Source organism: Xiphias gladius, chromosome 13 (assembly GCF_016859285.1).
Source record: "Xiphias gladius isolate SHS-SW01 ecotype Sanya breed wild chromosome 13, ASM1685928v1, whole genome shotgun sequence".
In the NCBI taxonomy this organism is placed as follows: Eukaryota; Metazoa; Chordata; class Actinopteri; order Istiophoriformes; family Xiphiidae; genus Xiphias; species Xiphias gladius.
In genome coordinates this window covers 1,894,530-1,906,470 of record NC_053412.1, presented here as the reverse complement: position 1 = coordinate 1,906,470, position 11,941 = coordinate 1,894,530, and the positions used below count along the sequence as shown (strand labels likewise).

The 11,941-nt window shown below is 44.4% G+C and overlaps 2 protein-coding genes across 2 annotated transcripts; both read left to right on the top strand.

The window, feature by feature from the left end:
* The first annotated feature begins 721 nt into the window (after window positions 1-721).
* s100b (S100 calcium binding protein, beta (neural)) lies at window positions 722-1,918 on the top strand. The gene is made up of 2 exons (XM_040142394.1): window positions 722-859; window positions 1,772-1,918. Exons 1-2 carry the CDS (start codon window positions 722-724, stop codon window positions 1,916-1,918), a joined length of 285 nt encoding a protein of 94 aa, XP_039998328.1.
* A 4,299-nt stretch (window positions 1,919-6,217) lies between these two features.
* Window positions 6,218-10,677, top strand: LOC120798364 (cell adhesion molecule 2-like). Its single transcript, XM_040142614.1, has 4 exons — window positions 6,218-6,299; window positions 7,190-7,298; window positions 9,727-9,768; window positions 10,598-10,677. The coding sequence occupies exons 1-4, from the start codon at window positions 6,225-6,227 to the stop codon at window positions 10,675-10,677; spliced, it is 306 nt and encodes a 101-aa protein (XP_039998548.1). The 5' UTR covers window positions 6,218-6,224.
* The last annotated feature ends 1,264 nt before the right edge of the window (window positions 10,678-11,941 follow it).

The following is an 11,941-nucleotide window of genomic DNA, read 5'->3' as shown; positions in this document are numbered from 1 at the left end:
TTTCATTTAGGGGAGGGGAAAAAAGAAAACCGACTGATGGATCAGTCGTTGTTGCATTTCTGAGCCAAATGACGTGATAAAATTAGGAAGAATTATGTTTTGTTTTTAAAAAAAAATGCTTTTTCTGGATCCTACAATGTAAATAAACAAATAGTGTCAAGTAGTTTGCATCTCAGGTTTTTCAATACTACAATTCAAGTATTTTCAATCATATATCATAGCTTAAAAAATGAGTAAAGTTAACTGCGTCATGCTGGTAAAACACATTTTGTGAGTGAATATAGATGGAAAAGTAAAGATATTTGTCAAAATATGCTTTGTCATTTGATAAACCTGATGTGTATCCAGCATAGTAAGGCATGGACTATTATTATTATTATTATTATTATTATTATTATTATCATAGCAACCAATCAGCATCTTAAATATGTCAGAATTTTAATTATTTATTATTTATACACCATGTGGAAGTTTTGTTTCAGCATCTGTCAGTTTTTAAAGAAAGTCCACTTCCATTCAATATCTGTATCAAAATATGGTGCAGTCGGGTAATAATGGGCCGATGTTAAATGTCACACAACGGGGGAACAAGAAATCTTGGCTTCTGTCTCAGATTAATGTCTCTGTGTTGCAGTAGGTGAATCCTGAATTCTGCTGTTTGTGACTTTTATTTCTTTACCCGTTTTCACATTCACGCCGAAGGTGAAAAGAACAGATGACAATGACCGACCTAGAGACCTCGATGGCGACCATCATCGCGGTATTTCAGAAGTACTCGGAGAGAGAAGGAGACAAACGCAAACTGAAGAAGAGCGAGCTGAAGGACCTGCTTCACGATGAGCTGCCAGACCTGATGGCGGTGAGGCTCAAAATCGGCGTCGCCAAGGGATCTGGATCAGTGGAGAGAGGCCGGGGGAGGCTGAGTTGAAAAGAACAGACAGAGCGTATATACTTGAACTGACCAGCAGTGGAACAAGTGTTCAGATCCTGTTACATTAGCTAAAACTAAGCTACAGAGGAAGTTATACTGAGCTACAAGTAAAAGTCCTACGCTCGGTGCGGGGTAGAGTTTAGTTAAGTTGTTCCGGGGATGTTTGTGTCACAAGATGAGTTGATGAAGGAAAGAAAAAACGAAGGGAAAAATCAATAAGGAAAGAGGGAAAATGACAATAAGGATGAAACTAAAAAGCTGTGGTGGAGGGTAACTAGGCACATTTACTCTAGTAATGTACTCAAGTACAGTTTTGAGGTACTCGTGCTGCATGTCGCTGGCACCTCTTACTCCACTGCATTTATTTGGCCCCTGAAGTTACTAGTTACTTTGAAGATCAAGACTTTTTTTTCATTCAAAACATATGATGCATTTTTACAAACCAAACCACCCAACGCTATGTAAAGGAGGTAAACTCAGATCAACCAGATAAAGCGATAACGTATGGAATAATCCAATAATGTAGTTCAACACTTTACTACTTACTTCTAATGCTTTTGAAGTACAATTTGCTGCCAAAACTAGAAGAAGATAGTATTTTTTTTAAAACTTTTAGCTGAGCACAACAATACAATACTTCTTCCAGCACTGCATAAGAGTCTCAGAAAATGAAAATACTTGGGAACACCAGCTGAGTGACCACAGTAACTTACCCAAAATTGTGATGCAGTCACTTGATCTGAATTTGAATCAAGTTCTGTTTTCATCCAAAACATGTTTAATGCTCTTTCTTTTTGTCGTATTTGTCCTGATCTGAACCCCCCCCCCCCACCCCGGCAGCATGTGAAAGACCAGGCCACGCTGGACAGCCTGATGGAAAGCCTGGACACCGACGGCGACGCCGAGTGTGACTTCCAGGAGTTCATGACATTCATCTCCGTGGTTACCGTCTGTTGCCACGAGTTTTTCGAGCATGAGGACGAGTGAGGAGGCGGCGACCACGGACGGAGACAAAAGGGGGTGGGGGTGGGGGGGCGCTACGGTAAATTATGAAGAAGCAGAAGCCTAGCAACGCACAACCTGTGGATGCCTTCAGAGCAGCGCAGGGTGGGGAACCACAACTCCAGCCAGCAGCCAAAAGACCATCAGTCAGGTTTGGCTGGTGGCTGGCAGACAGTCCAGTCTAGTTTGGCCGAAGTCAGCCATGTTTTGGAGATCTTAGTATTTGCTACTCATTCTCAACGCCAACAGCCATTTCTAAACGTCGCCCAGAAGATTAAAGGTTTCACAGGTCAAACTGGTTTTTTAGAGCTGGAGGCTGTTGGCTGCAGAAATTGGCCAGTAAATTTTTATTCATGTACTTTTTCCAAAGCCAAGTGGCCAACCAGTCAGTTGACTCCAGCAGCCGCAGGAACCGATCAACTAGCTAGAGGTGCCTGTGTTTGAAAGATTAACAAAAAAAAAATTAGTCAGATTAGTCAGATTTTGAAAGTGACTAGTAAATTAGTTGTCATACTAAAAACATCTGCTGATTTGGCCGGTGAAAGATTCCAAAATGACTTGTGAGCTCTGGCCACTCACTTCAGTCACTTCGGAAGACACGATTAAGGGGTTTAACACCTTCACGGTTGAAAAATTAAAAGTAACCAGTAACTTTATTTTTTTACTCCTGCAGCCACTTTGGCATAAAACCAACCATCATTTGGAGTTATATTCTAAAAAAACACACAAAAAAACAAAACTGGCTGGTAGAGTCCAGATGTGGCTAGTAAGTTAGCCAAGCGCCCACCAGTTGTTCTTTTGAGATTTTGCACTTAAGATTTTAAGAGCCAACTTAATTGAGAGTGGCCTCCACTCGTCACTTTGGGAGTCAACCAACTATCGAAAGTGACTCGTGTTTGGTTGTTTATTGAGAAAAAAAAACCCATTTGAATGGCAAGTTAAAGTTTCAGAATGGCTTGTGAGTTTTAGCTAATCTAGATGCCACTTTGGAAGCCATAGTTTAGGAATTAGCCAACTGTTCAGACAACGTTTAAAGAAATCTTGTTTGCTCTACACTTAAAAATTAAAAGCTTTTGGCAGATTTTGCATGTAGCTAGTGAGTATTTTATCAGCCACCAATCATTCATCTGAGATTTTTTTTACTTACAACCTTAGGAGGCCACTGAGAGTAGCCCGAAGAACCAACCACCTATCTGAAGATGCCCGTAGTTTTGGAAAATGTAGTTGACTATCAAATATCGAAAGTGACTTGTGAGTTGGTCGTGATCTGAAAAACACTTGATTGGCCGGTAAAAGTTACGAAATGGCTTTTGAGTTTTAGCTGCTCTAGCTGCTAATGTGGCAGAAAACCGACCATATTTCAGGGTCATGTGGTAAAACAAAAATCCGGCTGCTAGATCTTGGATGTGGCTGGTAAGTTTGTCTGTTCTGCACGTCTCGTTTATTTGACGCTCTATTCAAAAAAAACCCCAACCTGTATAATAGTTGAAGTGGCTGATGATTTGTTTGATTGATTGATTGGCTCTTGTTTTGGTCTATTTCTTCCTTAGAAGCTCTTTCTGGAAAATCTTTTCACCACATATGTAGGTACTTGGTAAACGAGTAATCAACAACTGTCTGAGTCACGAGACCTTCCAAATGTCTAGTTGGCTGCTAAAATAATCATAAAATGTCGGGATCTGGTAGCCGCCGCCCCCCGTGGGCGAGTCTAGTTAAAGCAAGCCAAGTTTCCCTCCCTGCTTCTGCTGCAGGTTTAGATCCTGTCAGAGTTCACATTCAGCGCAGTAGAAACTGTCAAACAATCTTAAAAAAAAAAAAAACAACCATCTAGTATCACAGTGCGTAACTCTCTCTAAACTGTTAATCCAAACGGCGTGGAACAGAGGAGTTTGTCCGGTGATGTGACAATGTGTATTTTTTTTAAGATGTGGAGAACTGGTTTGTCTGGTTATTGGTGATACGAAATGAATTAAATTATCAGTGTGTCACTGTGAGTTTATGAATGTTTTGTTCTTTTGTGTTTTTCTGGGGGTGGTGGGGGGGTTGTCGAATGATCAATAAAAAAGCAGGTGCAGCGAACACACGTTAGAATTAATTCATCCAACAAAATGAAAACATTGCTGCTGATTAAAATCATTGTACTTTTTAAAAGAAAGTAGGTTACATAGAAGACGAGAACACACTTTGTGCAGAATAAACCCTCTTGATTTTCACTGAGGCTGGATGATTTTCCCAAAATCTGCAAGGCATGGTATTTTTTGATTTTTTTTTTTTTTTTTTTAAACGAACTCGCCCAGTTTATTCTTGGCTGTTTCACAAAAAAACACTAGAGTGACATCTTACCAGTTGTTCCTCAGCTGCGGAACATCTGTCTCGTCATTGTGTTCTTTCTCTGCGCGCTGTCAGTGTGTTTCACTCCACTGCAGGTGTTTCCTGGTTAACAGAGGAAGAACCGGGGACAAACTCTGAACTCCCTGACTGATTTGAATCCCTAGAAAGCAGAAACAAACAGCATTTTCCAGCAAATCAGGAATGAAATCGGTATCGCTTCAATGATTTGCTCTTATCGCTCCAACTCAGTATGTCACTCTGGCACATTTTCCAGTTTCTCTTTTTATTTTTTGTGCGGAGCAGATGTTTTACAAAGGGCGGCCTGAGGCATTTTCCTACTTAAATGTGGTTTGGATTAAACCGACACCAACTGGAGCTTGAAAAGACCTAAAAAGTTAAAAATGTATGTTTTGATTTCCCTTGTGAGCTTATGTAATGCGACTCAAACATGTGCGAGGCATTAGTTTCTCCCTGTGACCTCATATCTGCGGCTAAAACATTGTAAGTCAGTGTGAATCCTGAAATGACAAAAAGACCAAAAGGCAACGGTTGGTCGTTTTCTAGCCTCGTCAACTTCCCCGGGTGTGGGACGGGGCGAGGGTTAATTCCTCGCCCTGCCGAGCTCAGCCTGTCCAACAGGATGATGAGAGTCACCTGCTGGAAAGGTTGAGTCTAAGAAATTGTAGTTTTCTGTGCGTTTCTGCTTCCTGTAGATTATAAGAGACAAGAAACATTAATCAACAAGTCCAGATTATTTCCAGGAGTTTGACAACAGAAGATTATTTCTCAGTTTGATTGGGGGGAAAAAAAAAACCCCAGAAATGGAAACCACAGCTGTTTGTTCTCGTCAACAGTCTGGACATGTTGCTGATCACTGATTGTATAAAGAGCCGGGTGTAAACTTAAGTATCTTGGAGCCATTTTTACCACTTTGTTCAACATTTGAAGGGGAAGTGGTGATAAAACGTCCAGACTGAGGCGTCGCACATGTCGTTGGACGTTAGCGGGGACACCGTGTAGTGTAGCATAACTGAAAGGGCAGGGTTCCCGAGCCAGGGGACACAGTTGCGCACGGTGAGCACAGGCACAACTAAACTCAGTATGCCGTCCCGCTAGTTAGCATAAAACAGTAGCGAGGTGCATACTGGGAAGAAATCCGCAAAATGGACAATAAACCAGTGGGACAGTGGCAGAAAAAAGAGATGGACCTCGAATATGTCCAGTATCAATGAGGGCAGTTGTGAGGTTTCAAAAGAATGAAACTAGACGGTACAAAGCTAGCAAAGCACAAAGTCTAGGGAGCTGCACACATGCCAGCCTCGTGCTGGCATGTTGTGGCGTGTACAGATGCTGGAGATGTCGGAGCACGTGATTACTTTCTGTCTTTTCCTGCTCGTCGTGTGGCAGTGAGATGCGGAAAAACAGAAAATGACTCCCCATCTGTCAAAAAACCAGCAGCAGTGTCCCCACAACCCAAGCCGCCCGGACGCCGGACGTCACGACACGTGGTCGGCTCCACCTGACCCAACGGTGGCTTCATAAAGTCGCATTTTGGCCTCCACGCGTCCCCGGAGTCGAGACGCAGCCAGGTCGGGCATCCGCCGCGCAACAGCCGTACATCAAAACGGACCGAATGGCATGCTGGGAAATGTAGGAGGCCGCTGACAGGTAATAACTCGCCGGACTGGAGAGGAAGATCTGCGCTGACAAACCAAGATGATCAAACACAGCGTGCGTGCACACGGGCACGTAGGATAATGTGTGTGTGTGTGTTCACAGATGATGTAAGGGCGTTGTCAGCTGCACTGTCTCAGACATCTGCAGGCTGTTTAGCATCAGAGGGGTGGAGTCAGCCTCACAATTGGCTGGTGGGGGAACAGATCCTGACCCTGGGGACTGACACCACACCCATCCGCGTGTGTGTGTGTGTGTGTGCGTTTGTGTGTGCGCGTGGGCGCGCATGTTATCCAGCATATGCTCTGTTGTGTTTCCTCTTCTTGGCGAATTAACAGCTGCCTGTGGATTCTCAGAACTGGTGAGTTGTTTTTTGTTTTTCTTAATGGGTTTGAAGTCTTGTTTTGTTGTTTTAGTTAATTTTTTCATATTCAGGTGATATCTTTCTTCACGCATGGGGCCCGTGAACAAGCTGCGGTCCAAAGCTTGTCCTGCACCTTTTGTTTATACTCCATCATGTTAAGTAGTCAGTCAATAATCTCTGGAACGACGCTGATAAAGCCACGTACGCTCACAAAACACAACCCTGCTGCATGTGTGTTTTCGCTTTGCTCATTCTACAAGTCACATATGTACAATCAACTTCTGCTGCGGTCTTAAGTAAGAAAAGATGTGGAGGGAAAGTGAAAATTTGAAACCCCTGGAGACATGCTAATGAAGTTTTGGATGAACAGATTAAAGTCAGTTGTTGTGTACTTCACGTTTCTGCGTTTGACCTTGATGCTCTGCAGCTGTGAGAACTGGAGGCACGGAGCTCCCCGCTCCCCTTTTTAGAGACCGCGCGGTTACATGTTTGGCTTAACTGATCGCTTTGCCGGAGACATGTCACTTTGAACGCTTCGGAGACGGCTCGTGGGGCCAGCGCCACCCGACATGTTTGGAAGCGGCTCGTTCACGGGGAGGTTGACAGGATGAAGCCAGTGGTTTTGGTTGTTTACCCTGGTTAATTATAAATCTTTACATCACTGCCATCCAGAGTTTACGTTCAGGTTTTAGACTGAATTTCCTTCTTCCAGACAAACTTGTTTTAGTTCATCACTATGAAAATCACCATGGATTACCTGCTGTATTCGTCGCGGAGGACAAACTGTCTGGCTACTGGACAAATTGCCACTGTACAGACATTCATGGTGCCCAGAGGATGAGCCCCGAGGACCCGGATGATTCTCAGATGTTTTTTCTTCTGTTCAGGTTGACGTCAGCATGAGCGTCCACGCGACTCCTGCCCCCGTGGTCCCGGTGTCAGCAGAAATGTCTCCCGCTCCTCTTCCAGAGGTTGTGAACAAGATATTGCCGAAGGGTACGTACACGTATGCGAGGATACACGGTATATCGGGAAATACTCTAATCTGCTTTCTGGCGGAGAGTTGGATGGGAGGAGTGATACCAAACTCGCGTCCGCGCGTTAAACGCGAAACATGAACGGTCCTTATGCTAAGCTAAGCCAGCCACCTGCATCGATCTGCTCATCTAACCATCGGCAGGAAAGCAAAGGGGTGTATTTCCTAAAAAAACGATTTCCCCTAAAACAAACGAATGAAACGGAGGATTTCAGAAACCCTCGGAGAAAACGTTTCTGTCGGCTGGATAAACTAAAGTCAGTCCACTGTGACATCATTGCTATTGGTGACCACAACTCAGCAGATACCACTGCCGAAAGATCTGACAGGCATTTTTCAAAATCATTCATTTCCGTTATAAAATGCACTTCTAACCAGACCTCAATACAAATACTGATATTTTTGGATTGATTCGCCCGAAAGAAACAACAATGCACAAATACTTTAATGTTTCAAATGTTCATACATTGTATGTTTCTACTTTTATCTGATTAAAAAACATTAAAACGCGGCGAGCATTTTCGGACCAGCCGAGCTGCGTGTGCGTGTGTGTGGTTAGCAGGGAGTGTCTTATCAGCCTGGTGTCAGAGAGGAGCATGGGGAAGGAACGACTGTGACGCCCCCTGGGTCTGTCGCCGGGGAGATAAAGGGTGGCGCGCTGATACCCGCTGGCCCTCGTTTACACAGCAGGGCTGAAGATGGCCAGAGAGGGGGCTGACTAGCCGGGGGATCTGTGTGTACGCGAAGCCAGACTTCACTTTGACACCCGAAATTCACCATTTTGTACCATTTAACTGAACTAAACTAAGCACACACGAGCAACCCGACAACGGAGGGGGATTTTCTCTGAGCCCTGGGCCCGTGTTTATCCTTTATTTCACTGCTAAAGGTCAAATTTAGGACTCGAGTGAAAGATGAAGTAAAAAATCCTTCGCTTTCACTCACAAACTTAAGAATGAAAACTTCTCTCTGACTTAAAAAGTCTCTAAAATGCTGCAGAGCCGAGCACGGTGACGTTTTCTGTCTGATAATAACAGCAATGATGATGATCATACACTAGCAGGAGCAGGATCACTATGAATAGAGAAGTCTGAGTCTATTATTCATAAATTAGTAAATCTGACACCGATGGAATTCGGATTTTAGCTGATTTCTCCGATGAACCTCGTCCACCAACAGCAGAATTTAGTTTCCGTTTCAGCCAGTTTCCTTTGTACATTATAAATATATCAGAACCTTTTTTTTTTTTTTTTTTTTACAAATGATGATTCTCTACGTTCACGATTAAAAAAAAAAGAATTTACAATATGGCAGACGCAGGGTCAATCTATCTCTCTGAGCTACTGCAATTTTTACTGTTTACGCGCAGAGTCCGTTTTAGTGACCAAAACTAAATGCGACCGTGGAACCCACGCAGGAGCCGCGGAGAGTGACCTCAGGGCGGCTTGTTTTAGCTTTCTTGAAGATTCTACTGACAAATCTTTTGAAGGTTTAGAGTCGAAGCCCGGAGCAGCTGCGTTCGCTTCTTGCTTTTTTTGACAGTATCTCGAGTTGACACGGTGGTGCTCCCAATTCAGTGCTTCAATTCTAATCATATCACCTTCAACACGAGTTTCATCGCAGGGGTCAGCAGGGGTAGATGCCTTTTTTTCTCACCGCTAAACAGAGACGTCAGCAGCACCGTTCTTTGCTTTGGTTTGGTTTTTTTTTTGGAGCGTGTGATATGAAATTTTGTGAGGTGGCAATGCGGCGTGAACAGAGTCCGGCCCTCTTTGGCCCTGCAGTGTAAAAGCAGCCTCCGTCACGTCACTCTGCAAACGCTGAGGCTCTAAAATAGACCGAGGGCGTTTGAACACCGTGCACGGTCGGATTCTGAGCAGAGAGATAAAAAAAGAAAAGAAAAAAAAAAATCATGTCAGGCCATGTCAAACAACTTTATAGGTGAGCTGCCTGCGACACTGCGCGGCTGTGGTGGCCTCCATGCTGAAGGACCTGCAGACCGAGAGCCCAAACATCACGAGGAGACCGGTTTTAGAGAGTTAGACTGGAGGAAAAATCCAGGTTCAACCTCCTCTTTTTAGAAATCGTCATCGTCGTCATTAACCTGAAATCAAAAGTTCCAGCTGCTATCAGGCAATGGCAATGATTTCTTCACTTTTATGAAGCCTTCCGGAAAATGAAAATACACCTTCCATGCGATTTAAAACCCCAGCACCTTAAACCCTCAGCTTGGCTGCACAGCGTGAGTTTGCGTGAACGGAGCCACCTCTGGAAAACGAGATGATGTTTCCAGGGATTATGCTTTAGAAAGCCGGATAAACAAAAGGCAAATGAATGAACCAAAGCTGGTTTGATTCCATTCTGCATTTCAATTTGTGTCTTTTACAGACGTCGACTCGGGCAATGGAGCTTCGGAAGCCTTGATCGGAGGTGAGGTGATTTCACTTTGACGCTTTCCTTAACCTGCATTTTTATCGGTTAGAGAATTTGGCGAACACGCTTGAACTGGTTGCACTTTACTGTCCTTGTACTTGTTATCCTGTTTTTATTCCTGTTTGTCATTTCATCTCAGAATGACAATCGGTTCTACCTCGAACCTTGGTTTAACGACGCAAAGAGCGAACAGCCGGACAGTAAAATCAAGTCGGGCTCCTCCTGAAACGGTTCTTGGCGCGAAACTTCTTTCGTAACCCTGATGCGTCCACGGCGAGCGATTTTAAAGATATCGGAGATTATCGGAGAACCCCTTTATCCCACGTGACCTGAACGCACCATAAATCCTTCCAAAATATGAATTATCTCTGTGAGAGTTTAAGATTCAAATATCTCGCTTCCGGATTGAGACCAGATCAGGGACACTGAATTTAATCTTGGACTTTTTCAGTGCTAATAATATAATATAGTCAATGACATGGAAAAGAGGTGACAAGTAAATATATTAGTAAATGGAATTTGAATGGAAAAAATAATCTTCATTCAGTTATGAATCTATCTACAGACGGCAAGGTGATAGAATTAATCATTCTAATAAACCTTTGTTAATCTGGTTGCATCATTTAAGTGCAAATTTAGCCGCTTGCCTGCGTGTGTCAGTTGATTGTTGTGACACACTCCAGACGTGAATTTGCTCCTGTCGCATGAGCTGTTTCATGTCGAGGAAAACCGGCGAGGTGGCAACGACTCGATGTGCGGTGAGGTAGGATTTTCCGGCCCTGTCGCTGCTCTGCCCTCTTGACTTTTTTCATACTCCACCCTCCAGGCGTCGTCGGTGCGGTGCTGCTGGCACTGGTCTGCTTAGTAGTGGCGCTGCTGTGGTACCTGTCCAGACATAAAGGCTGAGCCCACAATGCGTCGTCTGGACGGCGGCGACGCGGCGGCGGGAGCGCGGCGGGCGGCGGGCGATGCGGCGGCGGCAGCGGCGGCGGCGACAACAGCGACGACGATATGTTGCTCCAAACCAAGGAGCCTCTGAAGATCGAAGAGGAGGAATGACGTGATGTCGGGGACGCGAGGATCGTTGTGGCTCTGTGACGGCGACGAGATGTGAAACTGAACATTTTCTTTTCAGGGGTTGTTGTTTTCCAAAAGTAGCCCAAATTTCCTAACGCTGCGTTAAGCTAATTTGCACTGCGGCGCCACCAAAGGGCAGCGAGACGAAACTGTTTGACATGTGAGTTTTTAGCTGTGCAGAAATTCTGGGTCAGAATCTGTATGGGCCGGTCTCCCCCCGTGTAAGGGCTGGGGAAAAGGCTTAAAAGCGTTTACTATTCATGTTCCCACTTTGTTCGGACGACGTTGTCGGATGAAGTTCACCTGCCAACCTGTGAACCAATTTAAACGCTGTGAATCGGGATCCTCGCGCCAGATTTTACAAAAATTGTCAGCGTGTTGATGAAAGTGTTTTACTCTTGTCGTGGCCGTTGCAGACTGAGAAAAGATTTCCCCTCCAGCGTTTTGGAAGAACTTGGGGCACTTTTCTCACTTTCTGATTTATTCTCCAAAACCAAAAAAAAATGCTGTTTTTTTGTTTGTTTTTTCACTCAAATATACTTTACGCCGTCTTGAACAACATCAAACACATTGAGGAAAACGTCTACCTTTGCAGAAAAACAACCTTAAATTCAACTTAGGGGACCTTCTCCCCTTTAAAATGCAGAGAAATCTTGAGGGACCTTTGGCCTCACGCCTCTAATCTTCACCATTTGGCCGTCGCTTCTCCTGCAGCCTTTTATTACCTGCTGGTTCCTAAAACAGGCTGGATTTTCACAGCAGAATAAACGCCTTCCGTGTTGCTGAAAGAGGGCCGCGAGGCCAGGCCGACTAACTCGTCCGACGCCCAGCGGCCTCTCAACCCTCGGCCGCCCGTGACCAGTGACCAGCCGCCCGCCAACTGGACTCTGACTAACACGGCGCGCTGTCACGAGTCGGCTGTGAGAAATAGTCTATGACTAAACATTTGGAAAGGAGAGTTTGTGGTAATTTTCCAACCTGAATTCAACCCTCGCTGATGTTTTCGTTTCTGCATTTTTGGCTTTCTTTCTATTTTCTTTTCTTTTTTTTTTTCTTCCAGTATAATAGAAAAGCAGATAAAATAGAAGAATTG